Source organism: Equus asinus, chromosome 1 (assembly GCF_041296235.1).
Source record: "Equus asinus isolate D_3611 breed Donkey chromosome 1, EquAss-T2T_v2, whole genome shotgun sequence".
Taxonomy (NCBI): domain Eukaryota; kingdom Metazoa; phylum Chordata; class Mammalia; order Perissodactyla; family Equidae; genus Equus; species Equus asinus.
This window is the reverse complement of record NC_091790.1, coordinates 169,286,569-169,308,352: the sequence shown is the minus strand read 5'-3', so window position 1 is coordinate 169,308,352 and position 21,784 is coordinate 169,286,569. Positions and strand designations below refer to the sequence as shown.

General features: G+C 41.3%; 1 protein-coding gene across 6 annotated transcripts in view; it reads left to right on the top strand.

Moving 5' to 3' along the window:
- Positions 1–20,310, top strand: part of DOCK4 (dedicator of cytokinesis 4) — a 429,709-nt gene extending 409,399 nt beyond the window's left edge. For 2 of the 6 annotated variants that reach the window (XM_070512024.1, XM_070512022.1), the window contains 11 exons: positions 1,098–1,274; positions 2,026–2,109; positions 5,097–5,216; positions 5,561–5,682; positions 6,011–6,077; positions 7,164–7,245; positions 7,417–7,526; positions 9,251–9,323; positions 11,082–11,195; positions 13,929–13,990; positions 17,685–20,310. In XM_070512024.1, coding sequence (XP_070368125.1) covers positions 1,098–1,274; positions 2,026–2,109; positions 5,097–5,216; positions 5,561–5,682; positions 6,011–6,077; positions 7,164–7,245; positions 7,417–7,526; positions 9,251–9,323; positions 11,082–11,195; positions 13,929–13,990; positions 17,685–18,122 — 1,449 coding nt within the window. In that variant the 3' untranslated portion in view covers positions 18,123–20,310. Of the gene's footprint in view, positions 1–1,097; positions 1,275–2,025; positions 2,110–5,096; positions 5,217–5,560; positions 5,683–6,010; positions 6,132–7,163; positions 7,246–7,416; positions 7,527–9,250; positions 9,324–11,081; positions 11,282–13,928; positions 13,991–17,684 lie in introns of all 6 variants that reach the window. The other 4 variants (XM_044764600.2, XM_070512013.1, XR_011503969.1 and 1 more) reach the window with 3 other exon arrangements.
- The last annotated feature ends 1,474 nt before the right edge of the window (positions 20,311–21,784 follow it).

The following is a 21,784-nucleotide window of genomic DNA, read 5'->3' as shown; positions in this document are numbered from 1 at the left end:
TTGGGTTTCTTCCTTTGTAAAATGGCCATTTAAGTCTTTTGCCCATTTTTTTATTGGGTTGTTTGCCTTTTTTATTGGTTTGTAAGAGTTCTTTATATATTCTTGACATAGGCTTTTTGATGGTTTTACATGTTACAAATTTCTTCTCCTACTTTCTGGCTTCTCTTTCCTTTATAGTGTCTTTTGATGAATGTGTATTCCTAATTTTGACATAGTCACATTATTCTAATACTTTTCAGTGTTGCCTTAAGATGATCTAAGTGACCTTTAAAAACTCTTAATTTGTTTCCTTAACTGAAAGAACCAATATTTAAATGTGCTTATGGTAAGCTTGAATTACTGCACAGCTGAGAGCTTGGCAGACCTTGTCTAGAATAGAATGTCAATGACAGTAACAGTCACAGTGCTGTACATCTGAAGAGCACTTTCATCATTTCCACCATTAGGTGCCCCATGCAACCCAGAATTTTTAAGTCATTATGATTCTGTTTGGCTCTCCTTCAACAAATAGATCCTGTGGCGTATATGATTATCTTATTTTCTATAACTCCCAACTGTGTGCCATCCTGTGCCACCTTATGGTGCTGTTATATATGCATATGGGGTCCATATGGGCATACGTCCCATCTTCCCAACTGGGCTGAAAGCTCCTTGACATCAGATCTGTAAATGCATCTTCGTATCTCCCGTTAAGATGCTTACATTAAGAAAGCGTCTAGAAAGTGATAATAATATGCAGGGTCCCTGAGTATTTAGCCCTTCAAAAGAAAAGAAAAACAAGTTTTAAAAGACGTGAGATGCTTGGATTTTCTTTTAAGGATTAAATTGATTGTTGCAGTGCTAATATATAATTGATGACTGCTGATTATCTAAACCACATTTCAACCAATGGATATAATCACTTTCCCTTTCCAGACCTCATTAACGAAGAGGTAATTTGTCTTCCACATCCCTGTCTATTCTACTGATGGCCCTAGGTAGAGATATTGATGGGAGCCAAAGGGGAGCAAAGATAATTCAGAACAGGGTAATCTACTTTATCTTTCTTCTCGAATGTCACAAAATCCAATATATACTTATGCTCATTTGCTTCTCAGGTAGAGATGAGTCCTCTGGAAAATGCAATCGAAGTGCTGGAAAATAAAAATCAGCAGCTGAAGACTCTGATTAGTCAGTGTCAGACAAGACAGATGCAGAATATTAATCCCCTGACCATGTGCCTGAATGGAGTTATAGATGCTGCAGTTAATGGTGGAGTTTCCAGGTATCAGGAGGTAAGGATTAGGCATTGTTTGAAAGTTTTCAGATGTGATTTCTTAGGGTCTTAGAAATCTTTTTTTCAAAAAAAACTCACATCGTATTTTATTAATATAAAATGTTATGTTAATACATAAACATGTTACCATGCTGACATAGGGCTACAGCTGACACAGTTCTTTTTGTTAAATAGAGCAAACGTAGTCATTTGTGATGCATACTTACACCATTTCCCAATATGTGATTTTTTTGAGGATAAAAATGTGTGAGTGTCTGTTCTTGGATGAATAAAAGCAGTAAGGGTATCAGGACTGTTTAACAAACGTCTTACCTGAAATCATTTCCCTGAGCTAAGAGGTTCATGGGCATGGAAAAGTCTGATCTTGTATAGAAGATACTTTAAGTGGACTTTTCATCTGCCCTCTGAGTTTTAAACAAAAAGGCACAATAGGTTGGAAGGTGAGGCCACCATCTTGGCCACACTGAATCTTAAGGCATTTTTAGGATATAATGCCATAAAGCTTATTGATTTAGATTTGCTGTTTGTTTTTCAAAAAATACTTATTATACAATTTATGGTCTCCCTTTAACAATCTATTCCTTATATTCCCATTTGATCAGCTGCCCACACTACGAATTACTCCATCTGCCCCCTAAACGTTGTTTATAATGGTGTCATTTGTTTAAACATACCAGGTCATTAAAAACAACTATTTCACTTCCTTTGTGACTCTCTTGAAGTAAACTGACTATCCCTTCTCTTACTAGGCATTCTTTGTCAAAGAATATATCTTAAGCCACCCTGAAGATGGAGACAAGATTGCACGGTTAAGAGAGCTGATGCTTGAGCAGGTAAGGGTCTGTCTCCCGCCCAGCCATGTGCTTGCCTGTCCAGAGCCCCAGCTACATGGTGATCTACATTGGTGTAGAAGTGAAGCTGGTGGAAGTGAAGGGTGACAGATTCACCAGTAATGTATCCCAACTTGCTGATTTCCACTTTTTGTTGCCACTTGGCTGCAAAAATAAATTTAACAATGAGTAGACTATGGCCGCCCCTTGTAACAAATAACTTCGTGTAGTCTCCTGGAATGTTCTTTGAACATTCTCTCCCAGGAGACTTGCTTGATGCCGACTTTTCACTCAAAATTTTGAGCTCAAATAAGTTCAGGCCAACTCCAGATAAATGAATGAGTGGATGAATGAATAAGATTCTTACTTAAATGTTGTAAGAAGGAAGTGGGCAATCAATCAATTCTGCTTTAAAACAGAATTGTTTTGCAGACTAAGCCTATAGATGATGTGATATGGACAAAACTAGATACAATCTAATCATACAATCTAATCATTTTCTATTCCAAAGAAGCATAGTTTATTTTTATTTATTTGGTTCCATCAAGTATGAAGAACTGGAGTGAGTAATCTGTTGCCTGCTGTTTCCTATTGATAGCTCGTGGCCTGCAAATTGTTTGAAAACCTCTGAAGTAGGAGACATTATGGTTGGAAGTCTGGGTTAAATAGGAAATAGAGACATTTTATACCCGTGAGAAATAGAATATGGGTGATAAAATGTGATAGAAGCATCTCTTCCCACTTGATAATACCAAAGTTAATAAACACATAAAGCTTGCCCCTTTGGATTAGAAAATGATGAGGTTGTATCTGATTTTAGTTCATATTTTATGCTCTGTAGGCTCAGTCCACAGAACTTAATACGTGGCCATGGACAAGGGCCATGGCTGGAAGGGGGTCAGTTGTACAGCTTCTGGAAAAGAGAAAGGAGTTGCTTGAGTTGACCTGCAAGGAAATAGAGAATAAGTTAAGTTCTCAGTGTGGCCCTGGGAGTGATGTAGATACTAGAAGTGAGCCGTTTAGGTTATCTAATGCTTAAGATTATGGAATGATGTTAGCCTTTGTTGATTTTTAAAAATCTGTATTTAACCCAAGCACAGTCCCTTGTGAGTTTTTTGCCTCACCCCAGGGCTCTTACCTGCTATATTCAGTCTGACTGAATTCTTTCTCCAGAATTAAAATTAAAAAGGCCAAGAAACCTCTCAAGAAAAATAAAATCAGGGAAACTTTGTTTCCTCCACAGCCTGCCTGTGTTCCTGGGGCCTTGTGGAAAGAGCCATGGCCTAGGAAATGTTGGCTCTCTATCATAGGACAAGCGGTACAAGTGACTGCCATGTGACCCTGGGCAAGTCACATCATTTTTGTGGGACCTTTGTAGTAGACACTTGGGCTAGCGAGGGCACCATCCTCATCTGGACTTCTTGAGGTGATTCAGATAACCTTACCTAGTAGACACAGAGATGCAGAAGTCAAAAAGGACTTGTTGCCCCAGCTGCTGGGAGTGGTGGCCCTCAACAGACAGCTTTGGCTCTCAGGTCCTTCAGGGATTGCCTCAGCCACAAAGAGCCACCTGACCCGAGATCAACACCTTCCTGGCTGGCCCACAGTCAGTGACTGAGGAGGAGATATAAAGCCTGACCACTTGGACCCAACACAGCCCAACTCTGACAGACCATTAAAAGGTCCAGAGCTCCCCTGGTGTTGGCAGAGGCTGACAGGACTGCCACGCAGCTCAACATTTTTTGTCAAATCCTCCTTCTGTCCCTCCCCTGAACAGGCAGTGATCCCAAGGGTATTCCCCCATAAATGTCCTAATCTCCATGTCAGAGTCTCCTTCTGGGAGAACCCAACCTACAACATTATTTGGGCAAAAGGGAGGTCATCAAACAAGTGTTTAAAATCGAGAAGACTGGAGGCTCCTACATGTAGGTTCAGCTCCTGCGTCCCTTCCACTCTCACATCACAGAAATCAGACGCTCCCTTTATGCCTCAAACACACACTCCCTCAAACTATTCCTTTCAAAGGTGTCCTTGACGTTTATTTCAAGATATTTTTATCTTTATGCAAATGTGCTGGCAGTAGGTGGGAGTGGCACAGTCCTGTCCCCTTAGGGAAGGTGCTAGATGCTCTAACCCCCTGAGGTCAGTCCTATTTGACGGGGCTTTCAGTCTTGAATCTTCACAAACTGTAAAGATAAAAGTTGTGATTTCTGATTTGCTTTCCTCCTAGTCTATGAAATTTGTTCTTTTGACCACTTTAGCATGGGGCATTTTAAAAAATGTGAGACAGCTGCTACTCCAATCGAAGGAATTCAGCACTACTGAGAGTTGAAGAAAGGAAACGTGAATGTTTATGTTCCTCTCTTTCGGGGTCCTCATGGCAGGAAACCTTTTTTTTTTTTAAAGTAGGAGCTGCTCTATGTTGTGTTATAATAAGTGAACAAGAATAATATTTTCTAACAAAAACAAGAAGTATAGCAACTATTATAGAATTCCTGTTCATTTTTTACTTCTTCCTTGACAGATTTGAAAAATCTGGGGGAAGTAGGGATGGGTACCCAAGAAACTGATGGAAGAAAGACAAGTAATGTGGAAAAGGGGGTGCCATCCAGAAAAGAGATCCGTTGGGGAACAGCTCCTGCCCCCATTCCCTGCCCCATCCTGGGAAACTCAAGAGGGGCCAACGGCCACATAACTGTTTAAAAGGATTGTTGTTACAGATCTAAAATACATGGCAAGGAAACTTAGGGTAGTGGGAAAATCAAGTCTTCGGAATCAGCCCTAAATTCCAATCCCTATTGGTCTTTTACTACATGCAGGATTTTTCTGACCCTCAGTGTCCTACCTGTAAGTTAAGGGTTGTTCCTATCTTGTCAGATTGAGAGGATTAGCAATAATGCATGCAAAATGTATGGTACAGTGCTTGATCTCTAGCAGGCACTTAGGGAGTTACTCACTGATGTGGATTTTTTCCTTATGTTATTATCAAGGCACAGATTTTGGAATTTGGTTTGGCCGTGCATGAGAAGTTTGTGCCTCAAGATATGAGGCCCCTTCACAAAAAGCTGGTCGACCAGTTCTTTGTGATGAAGTCGAGCTTGGGGATACAGGTACGTACAGTGTCCATAGGGGGCAGTCTGACCACTGCCACTTGCTTTTTCTTAAAAGGATGATGATGAAGTATCCAATACTGACATCTTTTGGTTTTTCTACCAAACTGCACCTTTTTATCAGGGAGCCCTCAAATGTTAAAATTGCATTATCTTCTATTTTCCATGCTCAACTTCTATGAAAACAAAAGAGAGAAACCGTAATAATACTGAAACTTATCTTAATAGCCCTATGTGAAGATTTCATGACGATTAGAATGTGTATCTAATATACTAAAATATCTCACGAGTTACTTTGCCCATATAATTCCTCTTCTAAAATATTTTCTTTACTGCATCTTTAGGAGTTCTCTGCTTGTATACAAGCCAGTCCAGTCCATTTTCCTAATGGAAGCCCTCGCGTGTGTAGAAACTCAGCACCTGCCTCTATGAGCCCAGATGGTACCAGGGTAATTCCTAGACGCAGGTAAGTCATATTCTGAATTACCTTACACTCTGGCATCCCCACAAGATGATCTGGAATGATTCTCTCATTCTTTATGGCACAATTTGTCAAACATGCTATTTCGTAATGAAATAATTAACCCGCAAGGCAGCTGCAGACATCTGCCACTGGTAAAACAGCAACAGCATGAGAAATAAATAAATAAACTCAAACATTTGATTATATTGAGGCAAACAGGAGACAACAAAATGGGATGTATATTTTTTCCTCAGGCTTTATACCATGCCAGCATGTGAGAAAGTATAATTCAGAGACTGAGTTAATGACCATGTTTTTTTCCCCGAAACAGCCCATTAAGTTACCCAGCTGTCAACCGATACTCTTCCTCCTCACTGTCCTCACAAGCTTCTGCTGAAGTAAGCAATATTACAGGGCAATCAGAAAGCTCTGATGAAGTCTTTAACATGCAGGTACTTGATTAGCTTTTTGTCTGGTCGTGTTGATTCCTTTTCTGTCTCGATCATGAGAGTTTCTGTTCAGTCTGCCGTGCTAAGGAACAGACCTACGAGCAAGAACTTGACTTAAGGACAGACCTTTAAACACTCTCATGGCTATCTTGGTCTCTGGAGTCTACAAAGATGCTCCTCTCAGAACTGTCCTATCCACTCTAAGAAGACATGAGCCAGCAATGGGAAAGCCCAGGCGAGCGGTGCAGGGGTTAGTTTTGAGACCTACCTCGGATGTGGTTCTTCAGTCCAGGACTCCTGGAGCATGTCGCCACATCCTACCTGCCTCTTAGCATTTCTAAGTGGCTTTTTTTCCTTAAGAATACAGGGTTTAGGGGTCCATTCTAAAAATCTCTCTACTTTTGTACATATTGGGAAATTTCCATAATATGAAGTTTTTTATGAAAGTAGAACATATAGTTTTTAGGGATTTTAGAGTCAGTAAAAAAAAAAAAAGAGTTGTAACTCTTGCAACAAAAAAATGTTAGACACCACTAATAAAGAATTTATAAGAATTCAGTAAGACTAAGCTGAAATCTTCCTCACCACTATCTTTGGAGAAGGGGCATAAGCCATATTACCAAATTCATGCTTTGAACACATTTTTGGAGAACATGAGAAGGTGTATTCCCTGCCTTTGAGAAGCACTCACCTGTTTACATGCCCTCGGCTGGGAGTCTTTCTGCTTGGACTTTAGAAAGAGGTGCACTGCTTCCTGGTCCCAAGTCACAGTATGTAGCTGAAACCAACACGAATGCATTCCTTTGGCAGGAGTCCAAATCTTGGATTCTTGATTAATTCAGACAGGCCTCCTTATCACTCTGAGTCAGTGAGATTTTTCTGTATTTCTAAATGGCCTTTTGCTTTCTTTTTGTTTGTTTGTTTGTTTATTTATTGCTAATTTGAAAAAAAAATGTCAGTGATCTTGTTTCAAACGCCTCAGTGTTGTCTGGAGCCTCTGAGCAGTGTGTGATAACAGCTCCCATGTATTTCCAGCCAAGTCCATCTACCTCAAGCTTGAGCTCTACTCACTCAGCTTCGCCTAATGTGACAAGTTCTGCTCCATCGAGTGCCAGAGGTCAGTGCCAGGGTGTGGGGTAGACTAAGGGTGCTTAGAGAGCCTTCCAGCCCCCAGGAGCTGTGGCTTCAATTTCCTAAACTGTGGCCGCTGTCACAACACTCAATCCCTCTCCCGCCAACAGGTCCAGCACCACCATCTCACTGATGCTTTCTTTCCTTCTCTTCCCAGCTTCTCCTTTGTTGTCTGACAAACACAAACATTCCAGAGAAAACTCTTGCCTGTCCCCAAGAGAGAGACCATGCAGTGCCATCTATCCAACACCTGTGGAGCCTTCTCAGGTAGTCCTTGCGGGATGGCGATACTAGAAAACAAGGAAAAGTCTGGAATTGCTTACATATCTCCGCAGAAACACACTGTAGCTGCCAGAGGCACCCAGCTGTGACAGCAGGTCCTGGGAGACAACAGCTCCAGCTGGGTGAAGAGTGAACCTCTGTTCTGTGCCTCTTGTTAGGAATTTGTTTGAGCCCTATTTCTGATGCAGATACAGGGGTTGTTGCCTGGGCGGTAAAGCTGAGAGGAAAATTGGGAAATGATTTTACCCTCCTGGATCTGACTCTGCATTTCATGTTGCTACTTTACTTTAAACATTACCGGGGCTAATGGGGCGAATGAGCTGGGGTGTGTGTCTGTGTGTGTAGTAGAAATTTGGAGAAACTTCTTACATTAGCAAAAGACCCTTGAGGAGAAGCAAGGTCTGCCCGGCAGTCTTCCTTTTGGCCTCTGCCTAGTTTGAGAGAGCTGCAGTTGATTCCTTTGTGAGGTCCCCAAGGGTGCAGGGGCCATTTCCGTTTGCCTTTGCCATTCTTCTCTAACGCATGGAGGGAGAAGCATTTGAGTCCTCGCCGTTCCCTGCGCTCCTCAGGAGTAAGGGAACACGGCCGTCGCCTCCGGCCTGGACTTCGTTTTGAAGTGATCCCTTTTAGTCTGAGCAAGGGCCTGGCCCTCTGGGCACTTCAAGGGCTTTGAAGAGTGGTTTCAAAGTTGAAGATTCAAGAGTATCCCTGAGTTGTACCGATTATTGGGGAATAACTCAGGAGCAGAGAACAGTAGCTATTTATACTCCAGCTAATTTCTCTGTTTTTCTACACCATCCTGGCAGAAGTCTGTAGCTGCATCTGGAAATGGATGAGAGTGAGTGGGAATTGGCTTGATTGCTTTGTCTTTGCTGATTGTGTGATCTTCCAGGAAGTCCCAGGATACCTCATCTGCACAGCACTGGTGTCTCGCAGAAATTATAGCTGAGTGCGTTTGGCTGAACCAGCTCACCAGTTTCATTTCCCTTTGCCACTTGATGTTGCAAGGGAATTTCACAGTTTGTCCCATCTGCTCTTGGAGAGCATGTTGCCAGCATCGGGGCTCTGAGAGCCTTCCATGATTAGCCTCCCAAGTGTCCCACTTTTGGTAAAATTTGAAGCAGTGTGTATGTTGCCAAAACTTCAATAATACACATTGCCATGGCGCACCTACTTTTAAGGACTCATGCTTTTTCTTTTAATATATTAGGTAGAACCATGTAAAACTGGCAATTTTGTGGGTTAAAAATTGTAGAATATTGTTGACCATTTCATACATTTTAACCTAATTTGGATTTAAAATGTGAAGTCCATTCACTAGAGATTTTTTTGCTAATATTTCTCCTTTAATTCTTATTTATTTGCATTTCATATTGCCAGTCTAGGCTTTATCTTTATAAAGAGCACCAGAGCTTCACTGCTAGTTATTATTTATTTTTCCCTACATTCTATTATGAAAACTTACTTACCATTTATATTTAAAATCTAACACAAACTTTCTAAACACTGTGTTCTCTTTCTCAAAATCCAAGGCTCTTCTCCCCTTTTTTCCTTAAATATAATTAAATTTTTTGTTCCTAGGTTCATCATACACCATATAAAAATTATTTTGAACAAAAAGTTTCAGTAATGAGATAATCATCTCGTTTTCTAAAAGGTTTCCCATGTCAGCATATCGCATCATAAAAATAGGCTGTTGTCCCTTCCAGAGGCTGCTGTTTAACCACATTGGAGACGGGGCCTTGCCACGCAGCGACCCAAATCTTTCTGCGCCTGAGAAAGGTGGGTGTAAACCCAGCCCCTTCATCAGTCCTGGAATGTGTCAGGGGTTGTTTTGTTCTCATTTTCTCCAGTCTTCCATGTGTCTTTGTGGAAGGCAGGTCTCCAGATCTTTAATGATCAGGACTAATTTGCTCTTTAAGGGATTAATGAAGACAGTCATTCATGATGCATTCTTTAAAAACTGTTTTCTTGTAGGATTTAACAGCAGAATCTGAGCAAGTTAGGCACTCCTCTGTTCACTGGCTATGGGTGTCATTCAGCGAGTCACTGAGGCAATTCCCGCGCTTCCTGAAGCAAATTTGCCAATTAGGCTACTTGTTCAGCACCGTGGAAACAGCACCTTCCCAGATTGATTCCCTGGTCCCACCCTTCATCTCCCTTACAAAGCTCATTCTGCCAGCTCATCTGTTGTTTGTGGTGACTCAAATACTACTTAAGAGTTGCAATCCAGTGCATAATGGAGTGTGCCCTGCTGCAAGGTCACACAAAAAATGAGAAACAAACACGCGCATAGCTGTTAATAGCCAGTTAGCATCAGTCTGTGCAACACAGCAAAAGATGCAGAGCAGACTAAATGTGACTTCCTCAGCTGGGGGTGGGGGGCTTGCAGCAAGTCACCCGTTTGCCTCTCTCGGGGTCAAGCCTCAAAATTCGGAGCCGTCCCACGAGCCAATGAATCAAGAGTCACTAACGAAATGTCCCCATAAAGTGCGCTTTAATTGCCCTCATTTAGAACTAGACTGTATTGTCATTTGAGTACACCAATAAGTTAACATTAAAACTTTCCTTGGGAGATCAAAATTAGCAAGACCCTGGCCAAAATTATTTTAAAACACAAATTCTGCTTTAATGTTACAAGTCAAATACTGATCTTTGTGCAGAGAACTTAAGAATGGGGTATTTTTATCACCCCTCTACCAAAGAAAACCACAAGGCACATTTAAGAGGAACAGAGAAAAAGGATTCTAAGAGTGGTAATTCCATCCCATTAAATGAATGCCATGCTTTAAAGAATGGTAAAATGTTGAAATCCTAGACATGTCCATCAGGTGGCAGTGTCTGTACAGGGAGCAGGCCACGGCCACCTGCAACACTTGCTCTTGTAAAACTCATTGCATAGTGGCTATTTATAACCTTGTGTGTCTTGCCCTTGTTCCTAACAGGGTTGTTCCATGTTTCTGCATCTTACTGAAGCATGGAACAGGCAAATTACAGAAAAGGAATAATACTGTCAGTATTCCAAATTTTTCTTTTAGGACGTATTTCAGTATAATCCAATGATTTCAGGAACAAGGGTCTTTTCCTCAAAGAGTTGATCAACAGCACAGTGTAGAGTGGCTAGTCCATCCCAATAATTCTGCCAAACAGTTGAAATATTAGCATGTCATTGCCTTCCTCCTTTCTGGGTGCCCCTTGTCCAGAAATTTCCACTAAAAAACAAGTTTTAAAATAATGACTATATCTCCATCTGTTACCCAGCATCTAGATGCATTTGTCATTCTCAACATTTCTAGTCTAGTGTAGAGATCTGTAGTTCTGCTTCACTGCTCGAGGGAAATAAAGAGACGTGCTGTCACCCAGTTAAATGTCAACTATAACTGTGAGGTAGGCAATTAAATAAAGCTTTAGTAGTTAGGTTTCCTGGCTTTTTTTTAAATCCAGTTATTATTTTTTTTTATTCCGGATAATTCTTTAAGATCTCAAGCGTTTGAAGGGCAGAGTGGACCATGTGTTTTTAGCTGTGTTATTCCCTTCCAGCTGTGAATCCCACCCCTAGCAGCTGGAGCCTGGACAGTGGGAAAGAAGCCAAGAACATGTCGGATAGTGGGAAGCTTATCTCTCCCCCTGTCCCTCCAAGACCCACACAGACTGGTGGGTATTTGAAGCATTTGAACAATCACTTTTATCAGATAACTTTTATTGACTACTTCAGTTTGTCGTGAATTCCTCAGAGAAAGGTAGGCATTTTGGTGTTTGAGGTAAAAACCTTAGTAACTGCATAATTCATTTCCAGTGTTGTCCCTTTTTCCTGAGCTTCTGGTACACGAAGTCAAACAGTCCTCCGTTCCTAAAAAACCCCTCAGACAGATTTTGTAGAATGTTCTCCTCCAAGGCACCATCTCAAAATGTGGGGAGGTATCCTAACCTTGCTAAGCCACTAGCATTTTCTCTGTGCTTCGCTTTACCCACCTCATTCTTATGCTAACTCAGCCACTTTGTTCAGTCTTATTTGGGGCTCATGCAAGGGTTTAAGGTTGCCCCTAAATAGGAATTGACTAACTGTAACTTTAATAGGCTTGTGGGGGCCAACTAGCGTTGTATCCATAGCTATCTGTTGCTTAGAGAGATCTGTTTTCAAGACCCCTGTTTCTCAAAGGGTTGGTTCAGGGCATTGCCTCCCCTGGGGGAGTGGTTTAAGAAGCAAATTCTTGGGCCTAATCTCAGACTACTGAATCAGAATTTCAGTATTTCTGGGGTAAGACCTTAGAATCTGTATTTTACCAACCCTTTCTAGATTTTGAGAGCCACTGAAAATTATTCTTAAGAAACTTCCTTTGTGAGTTTTAGCAATAACAGGCCCCTTCCTCCTGAACAAGCTATTTGCTTGGTGACCTAAGTAGGGTACAGTCTTTAAGAGGAACCTGACCTACTTTACTGACTCTACCTATCCTGGTGGTGGGGAGAGTCTTTTCAACACTTACCTATGTCTAGAGTAGCTTTGAAGCTTCACAAATATAACTGGCCTTAGGCAAGAGATAAGATGACACTATTCCTTCATGGATTTTTTCTGGGTTGATCATGTTTCATTGGCTGTGTTTTAGTATCTCATCTTTTTTTTTTTCCCTTAAACTAAGAAAAGTAAACTGACTTTCCCTCTTTTTAAAGTAAACTATGTTACCCAGTTTGTTCCATACTTACCAAAGCTAAAAGTCACCAACAGGTTTTGAAAGGCATGTGAAATCTTTAAACAAAACAGGAAATAACTTTAGGCTTAATTGATAGTCTGCATTAGTGTGACCATGGAAGATGAAGACTCATCAACCAAGAATGTGTATTTTATTCATGATGTACATATATTCAGGCACTCTCTAGTTAAACCTAGTTGTATCCCTAAAGTTGGGAACTTGAAAAGCATTTTCTAAGGAACAGTAATATTGGTGGTTCGGTTCCTAGGCCAAGTCAAACTTGTAGACAAGGATACTGATAGAATTATTTTAGGTCTCTGGGGGAGAATGCCTTTCTAGAGAAACATCTCTGTGAACACACAGTGGGTGCAGGGGCCGCTGTGGAGTTCACAGTGGTGGTGTCAGTGAACGCCTAAGTCAAGAGGAAGAGGGGAGGGCCCAAGCAACAGTAAATCTTACAGTTCCCAATCAGGATAGGCTTCTCTATACATATGTGATTTCCCTCCATAATCAACACCCACGACTGATGGGATAGAACTAACACCGGTGTTGGAACATGACACACACTGACAGCATGCCCTAGCATGCAAGAGGGAGACTGCACAACCCCACAGTGTGATACTGGACCCTTCTCCCTGATCCCTTAAGACCCAGAGCATGCAGATGACCTCACCTCTCCCAAGTTAACGTGGCAGGGCTGCCTTCCCTTCTGCACTGATTGCTTTCATGGTCTGTCCTCATGTCATCGTCTGTGGTCACTGTTGGGGGGATCTGTAACTGTCTGTCTTTCAGCCTTTCTGTAGTTTTCTTAAGAGTTACAAACCTCACTGTGACAGCTGGGAGAATGGCAGCTCATCACAGAGCAATAAACCCTGAACTCACTGAAACCTGTGTAGGTGGAATTGGGAAATCTGGCTGACGCTTCAGTGTTGACTGTGTCACAGCAGGCTCTTAGAGTGCGTGGCGATGCTTCAGAGAGCTGGATTTGTTCCACAAGCAGACACACAAAACAGGGCCATCACATATGCTGTGTCCCAGGTGTAGGGCTTGAAAATCTAGTGGGGGAAACAGAGAGAGAGCTCTTCTTTGCCATGATGATGAAATCCATGGAGTACCAGCCCCGAGGACAAGGGAACACCTGAGTACAGGCATTAGGGGGAGAGATGGAAAACTTCTCACCTCTCGTATGGATATGGCCAAGGGTTTTCTGTCTGTTTGGGGAATATTGGGGATGTGAAAGGGAGGCTGGTAGAAATGTATTCCCATGGATCTATTCTAAGCTGACTAGGTGACCTTGATCTTCCCATTGCTCAGGCCAAAGTTGCCTAGGCTGTTTTCTGAGGACTGCTCCCGGCACCTCCCACCTAAAAGCACCTTTTGAAATAGATCAAGCAGTGCAGAAGCATCTGAACTTTGGGGAGATGGAAGGGACACTGGACTAGTTTGGGGCCCTGTCACATTGGTTAAAGCATCATGTATGCTCTGGTGACTTTTCCCTGATTATCCCATGTCTGGGTGCTGCCATCCTTTGAGAGGAATCTGTTTTGGACAGGCATCATTTAGATTCTCCACCTCACCCCCTTGCCTAGGAGATCCTTATGCACTGCATCATCTGTATGGGTTTATACACACAGAGGGTATCTGCAGATAGTCAACCATCTGGTTTTTCCTAATTGAAATGATCTCTCTTTGTTTACAGCTTCACCAGCAAGACACACGACACCAGTATCCCCCTCACCTGCCGGGCGATCTCCATTGAAGGTACAGGCCTTTCTTTAGACTGAGGCTAAATGTACTGGCCCCACGTTCCTTTTTTCCAAGACTCATCCCCGGTGCGTCAGTGAGGGGCTTTCATTTGCACAGACCAGGCAAAGAGCACATGAAGAAGGGGTAGAAGAGGATGGGGAGCAAACAACACTAGGCTTTCCCTTTAGGGAATGTAGCCATTTGTTCTAAGATTATTAGCCCCATTCTCCAAATGGTGGCAATGAGAATGTACAGACCAGAAATTAGGAAAGAAATATGGCCCCAGAGTATCTCCCAGGACGTTTTCGGCCTGGTCTTTTGGTTTAAGAGACATCCAAAAACAAATCACTTCAATTGAAAAACATCAATAATCAAGATCTACTTAGCATTCTCCTGTGCCTTTTTGCCTTTATGGTAAGCCTCACTCGTTTTGACAAAGCTGAACCCAACTTTTTCTCTTTGAATATTTTAGAGAATAAGTAAAGCTTTCATTTATATTCAAAATACATGCTTCATGGGGCGGGCCCCATGGCCAAGTGGTTAAAGTTCCATGTGCTCTGCTTCGGCTGCCCGGGTTCGCAGGTTCGGACCTGGGCGCGGACCTACTCCACTCACTGGACATGCTGTGGAAGCATCCTGCATACAAAAAATAGAGGAAGATTGGCACTGGTGTTAGCTCAGGACAAATCTTCCTCACCAAAAAAACAAAACCATACCTGATAATAAAAAACAAAGCAGTAAAATGAATTAAAAAATTCTGGGGAACAAACTGGAAAGCTTTAAAGGTGAGACATTTGAATTAGTGTGTAGACGTAGGCTAGTTAACATCTGTAAACATACAAACTTCCTCATGAAGGTAAAGAATAATATTTAGTCTCTATCCAAATTGAATCAGACTGGCCGCAAGGATTGTCATACCTATAGATGTTGGTGTTCAGAGCTACCGCACCAGAGGCAAAGATGAGGTTGAAGTGAGCATTGAAAGAATGATTTTGTACCCAAGTGACTTAGGATTTACATGCTCCATGTCCTTTGGTTGATGAGATATTTCCAGCTAATGTGAAAGAAAAAGACAAATTACCTTCTACAAACACAAGAGGGGCAGGTCGTGATCTGATACATCTGTGGTGCTAAGGATAGTTGCTGATAGAAATTGAGAATCTGGAAAACAAAGCCAAAAAGATGGAGAAATATGCAAAGAAGTGTGATTTCATTTGCATTGCCAACATTTCTGATGTAGAAATTTGCTGGTGAGTGCAAATTACTTGCTAGTTTTGTTGTCATTCTGCAGTGCAGCCGTTAAACATAAAGTATGCGCGACCGCATTCGCTGTGGTGGCCACGGGCTGTCATCTTGATGTGATGGGAAGGAAGGCAACGTGGTGTTTCTGCAGCTTTACATTTACCTGTACTCGCAAAGAGCCCCCGCATCTTTCTATGGAATTAATATCTGCATTTTTCAACTTGATTTTGCAGAGTAGTAATACAACGATAAGAGTCTTGGAGATTGATTCTTTAAAAATAAAAAGAACTGAAGGGATGAAAATGTTCAAGTAGCTACAAAATAGTCCTAGTTAGCAAGGTGGTGTATACCATCTCCCTGCAGACCTGCGTATGTTCTTACTGGCCAGATGCAGCCTTGTAGCTACAGCTTTACAAACAGAATTTGAAGAGAAAGTGGATGGAACATCGGTGTTGTAACTCCTGGGTTTCATTAGAGGGCACACTGCTACCAAGTTACTGACTTTGCTGTGATTAGAATGCAGCGTTGCTGCCTTAACTGAGAGTTTTGTCAGCAATTACATGATGGAGTTAACCCTGTGGAGAAGACTGAGCTACATGCCTGATTTTGAACTTGGAGTCTCATTTTTGACAAAAACAGCAGGGAATTTAGATTTTCTTTTCTTTTTTTTTTTTTAAAGAGTGGCCCCTGAGCTAACAACTGTTGCCAATCTTCTTTTTTTTTTTCTATCTGCTTTTTCTCCCCAAATCCCCCCCAGTATATAGTTGTGTATTTTAGTTGTGGGTCCTTTTAGTTGTAGTACGTGGGACACCACCTCAACGTGGCCTGATGAGCAGTGCCATGTCCAAGCCCAGGATCCGAACCAGAGAAACCCTGGGCTGCCATAGCAGAGCGCACGAACTTACCCACTTGGCCACAGGGCCAGCCCTTAGATCTCTTAACTGGCCATGCTTAATTTTAGGCTCTTGCTAAATGAAAGGATTTGTGTCTACCAGTATTAATTTGTTGAAAAAGAGATCAAGGTAAAGTTCATCTAGGACAACATTTCTCAAAGTGTGTTCCATAGAACATTAAAGTTTGATAGGCCGTTATGTGATAAACAGGAAAATGGTCTACGGTCAAGTAAGTTTAGAAAACACTGGGCTGAACGAAGTCATTTAGGTTTCTTTACTGTAAGACTTTTACATGTGAATATGCTTTGAATATACTCAAGGAGTATGTAGTATGCAGCATTTCCCAGCAGAACCCTCTTTTCTCAGAACATCTCTTAGGACTTGTTTTCTTTAGGAAACCAGTGGGGAAGTAGCAAATTCAGATGCCAGCGAGCTAACATAAATGAGTGAAGGAGGTAGGCAGAATACTATATGGACAGGTGGGGAGGAATTCATGCTCCCTCTAAAGGGAACAGCCCCTGCACAGCTTCAAAAGATTATTTCCATTAAGAGAATGTGAGCCATTGTTGCTAGAACTGCCAGTTCTTTACGAAATGCTAGAAATCTGGAGTTTTTGGGGAAATCTTCCTGTTTAAACCTGACTTAGCAACTAAGTTTTTAAAAACGCTGCAGATGAAGCAGCTCATATCTCAAGCTAGAGCCTGAGGGCCGCCAGTGTGCAGCGTCAGCTCAGGAGTCGGCGCTGGGACAGAGTAATCAAATGCAGGCCCGCGGTGCCTCTCATTCCTCCTGAGCTCTCTGGTGGGAGTCCGGCCTGCTTGTCAAGCTGCCCTGTGTTCTGCCATCCTGTCCTGCCGTTCTGAGCTCATGCCCTGATGAGCTAGAAAGGGGAAATGGCACGCTCAGAGTTTTTCTTTTTTTTTTTTCTTTTTGCCAGTTCCCTATCTTTCAAACTATGAGACTAATTCTATGCCTCTGAATTTCCTTTCTGATTACTTTTATCTTCTATCCTGAAAATAAGAAGGAGGCAGTGAGGTGGAGTGACTGAATGGTGGGCCTGGCAGATAAATGCCTGACGTGTATGTTCAGTGCTGAGAATGACAACACTCAAATTTGAGTCTGGGTGTTTGTGTTGGTCCCTCATGGCTGCCGTAACAAAACACCCCAGACTGGGCAGCTTAAACAACAGAAATTTATCTTTTCACAGTTGTGGAGGCTACAAGTCCAAGACCAAGATGTCCGCTGGGCTTAGTTTCTCCGGAGGCCTCTCTCCTTGGCTTATAGAAGGCCACATTCTCCTTCTGTCTTCAGGGGGTCTTATCTCTGTGTGCAGGCATCTTTGGTATCTCTGTATGCAAATTTCCTTTTCTTCTAAGGACATCAATCATATCAGATTAGGGTCCACCCAAAAAGCCTCATTTTCACATAACCACCTCTGTAAAAGCCCTGCCTCCAAATACAGTCACGTTCTGAGGTACTAGGGGTTGGGGCTTCAATGTATGAATTTGGGGGGATGCGGTTCAGCCCATCACAGTGTTCCTGACTCTGCTGTCTCCCTTTTTCCGCTTGCGCAGGGCTCTGTGCAGTCCTTCACCCCATCTCCCGTGGAGTATCACTCCCCAGGACTGAGCTCCAACTCCCCGGTCCTGTCGGGCAGCTACAGCAGTGGGATTTCTTCTCTCAGCCGGTGTAGCACGTCGGAAACCTCAGGCTTTGAAAATCAGGTGAATGACCCGTCAGCGCCAGGGCCGGGGCCGTGCTACAGCGGGCCGGAGGAGCCGGTGCGCAAGGAGAGCAAGACGCCGCCACCCTACAGCGTCTACGAGCGGACTCTGCGGCGCCCGGTCCCGCTACCTCACAGCCTGTCCATTCCCGTCCCCCCCACCGCCGAGCCGCCCGCCTTGCCCCCCAAGCCGCTGGCGGCGCGATCGAGCCACCTGGAGAATGGGACCCGGAGGACTGACCCCGCGCCGCGGCCCAGGCCCCTGCCACGGAAGGTCTCGCAGTTATGAGTCACTTTTCTGTTCACCTGCGATGAATTCTTTGCCGTTTACAGGAGAATAAGAAGTATGATAAGATATTTAGTGTAGGCACTTTAATAACGTACTCAGATTTGTCTTTAAATGGAATTAAAATTTGCTTATTAATATAATGTTGCACAATATTAAGTTACTGATCTAAAGCGCCAGATGTTATATGAAGTATGGCTGAGTTTCATTAAAACGTTTCTCATTTGAAAGTGGTAAATAATGATGAAGACTCCTTTTGTATCTTTTTATGTTCCCTTTTTTTACATAGTTTAATCTTAAAAACAATATTGTCAAACAATACGATGCGTGATAATGTTGTATACTTTTTACTGAATACTTGATACTCTGAGAAAGCTTATTAAGTCATTGCACATCCTAACATAACGGTCTTTACTGCAGAAGACATCTGTAAATAAGGTGAGATTTCTGGCTCTTTCCATGAGCAGACTGATCAATGCACATCATCAGAATTAAAAGTTGAAGCAGGCTAGTTAGACAAAATAGTTAAGGGGTTGCAAGGATTGAGACTGGAAGTTGTTTTGTTCTTGAAACAGAATACTTCTTAAGGTTGCTTTTGACATTTGACAGCTGTCTACATTCTTAAAACTCTACTTTGTGAATTGGTTGGTAAATCCTTTAGTACTCTGACACGATAGTATCTACTGTATTTCTTTTTAAGGTGCAATTTACTTTCAGAGTTCCAATCGGGTAGATTAAGCAAACGACCCCAGAAATGTTTACTTGAATCTTGTGCTTCCTTACTTGATAGTTTCCTCTACCACATTTGTCATTGAAGAAGAGCAGATGTTCATGTATTAAACAGGCACAAATTAATGTGTCCCATTAACAAGAATTCAGGAATCAATACAGGACAGTATTAAATCAATAGTGTAAATGAAGATAAAAACCTTTGAGAAAATATATTGGCATGATTAAATGGCAAAAGGACTTTAAAAAGCCAAGGGCATTAACTTTCAGTCCTGCACAAAATAAAAAATTCCTCACAACTCTCCATTCTTACCAGTGGAGCTTGTCTTCTTAGCTGATCCTGTTGTCCTTTTGTTGAAGGATGATGGCTGTGGACGGCTCTGGCTTAAATATTGCAACATAGCATCTTAGATCTAGATAGGGATGCGAATGCCACAGTTGTAGGAGTGTGAAAAAAAGCACCTTGTATGTAGTAATGTATTTTGTATCTTTGTTTTTTCTTTTACTGACTGTTTATAACACTCAATTGACAATAGATATGAACTGTATTTTAAATCATACTGTTAAATATTTTCCCTCTTTTGTTGGGAAGCTCATTGTAGTTTAACTGTGTTTGTTTTGTTGATAGCTTACCTGGAAGGCAGTGACCACTTTTTTATATTCCCTTATGAAACCATTCAGCAGGTATACGCTGTTGAGGCTGGTTATAGAGGTTTTCTATAATAAATGTTCAAGTATTTTTGTACATAACTGGTTAATTTTAATAAGAGATACCATTATGTGTAAAAAAAAAGTAAAAATAAAAGCAAACAGTTGTGGATGCAGTATGATTGTTATTATAATTATGCCAAATACTTTATGTATGGAAAAAGAATATTTGTACATATGTGCTTTTAACAATAATTCTGCCATATTGACTACAATTTTGAATGTCAGAAAAATTAATATATGTTAAAATATTTATGTTTAGTGAAAGTATTCATAATTGAGAAAAGGAACATATGAATTTTAGCTTTGTATCTTGCAAGTTTTGCAGTTGGAAATTTCTTGAACTAGCTTTTGCTTTTGATGATAACACTTTGTGTTTGTAATCACATCCTTTAAAAAAAAGTATATATATAAATATATATAGGAAGCTCCATATTCCTGTTGCTTTAAAGAGATGAAGCCTTCCATTTAAATAAGGTGACATGCATAAGATAACAAAGCTTCTTTGATTTCCTTTTCCTCTGTAATTTAATAGATTTGTTGACTAGTGCTTGGGCACAATATAAATCAGTGTTATTTGCTCTTGAAGCCATTTTTTAAAAAAATTTTGGCAATGAACAGTTAAATTTATCATGTGCTTGTATTTCTGAAGCAGCTACATAGCAGACAACTTCAAGAGATTCTGTTAGCTCAGATGTTCATATTGGTTGCTGCTGAATGGTAAATATTAAATAAAATTACCTGATTAATCTTAGCGTTTCTGTCTTTATTCCTGTCATCGGTGTGTCTTTACCTGGAGCAGAAGCTGTGTAAATCTCCTGGTTGTGTCATACTGAAATTTCCAGACTTCTTTGTTGATAGATGCTGTTTTTTGGTGTTATGCCTTGATTGATGTACTTCTCCCTACAAAGTTTATTGATGCCCTAGAGAAAAAAAGTTGAGAAGGTAACATTTACCTGAGTGGCTTTTAATTGGCCTAACCAGAGCCCATTTTAACAAGTCAAGCCATCAAAGTTTGTTTGCATTAGAAAACTTGACACAAAACAGCTAACTGCCAGGGGTATGAAGGTGTACCTGAGTGTCGCCTTTGTCAGCTGTGACAAACTATCCACATGCCAGCTTTTCTCTCTGATTTTCATAAAATGATAGGAAATATATTTGACAAACTCTGCCAAACCCATTGACTACAAAATTTCTGTCAGTAAAGCCTGGCTTTTAATTTTGTGAGACGCATCTATGCTATGTTAGGTCGACAACATTTATGTAACTCAGTGCTAAGCAAGCCATTGTCTAAAGCCTCTGTCCCATTAAAGACCCAAAACCCATTTAAAGGCCATAGTCAGTGTCCTTATGATTGTTTCTCAACATTAAGTGATTTTAGAGCATTTTTGGATCATTTTCATTACAACAGAGCCCATAAGTATTTTGATTCTACAAGCATAATTACAATATGAACAGCTCTGCTTCCTACCTAAGCAGTCTTCTCTTTGGACTGTTATTGATTGTTGTACAAAGCACAACAAAGAGAATAACAAGTTGCATAGCTTTGCCTTTCTTTGATCTTTACACATTAAAAGGTGGCTTGTACCAAAATGAGTTTTTAGACATTGATTGAAATAAGCCTTGCCCTCATTACATAAGAATACCTTTAAAAAGGCTTGAAAAGTTGACAGAATACCAATCCCCTAACAGAACTGTTCTTATTTTTACATATTCCTTTTGTCTTTTTCTAGCTGTATATATTGCATAGTTTTTCTGTATTGTTGGATGCTGGTTTTCCAAGTATCACCAACACGATATGCTAATAAGACAGGGCTGCGTTTACCGCTCATTGCCCTAAGGGAGAGCTCCATCTCAGCAGAGCTTGGGTGGTGTCTCAGAGCAGGGGAGGGCAAGACCAGATTTTATTGAAATCTTGGAGTTTTGTTAAACTGGGTCTTTCAATGAGCAGGCATTATTTAAGATTGAGTAAAGATCATGATATAATTGTTCAGATTTGGTGGAAACAGTAAGGCAAGGATTTTGAGTTGAGGGGTTCAAAGAGTCTTAGGACATCATAAACTCAGTTGATACTTCCTATTGATGATTTGATGGATCTATAGAGAAATTCCTGTTATGAACAATAAATTTATTTCCTGGCCAAGAGACTCCTGGAAGAGTAAAGTTATGCTAATGAACATGGGAATAGTGAAGTCATATTCATGGAGGCATAAGTTGAATAGGGTAGA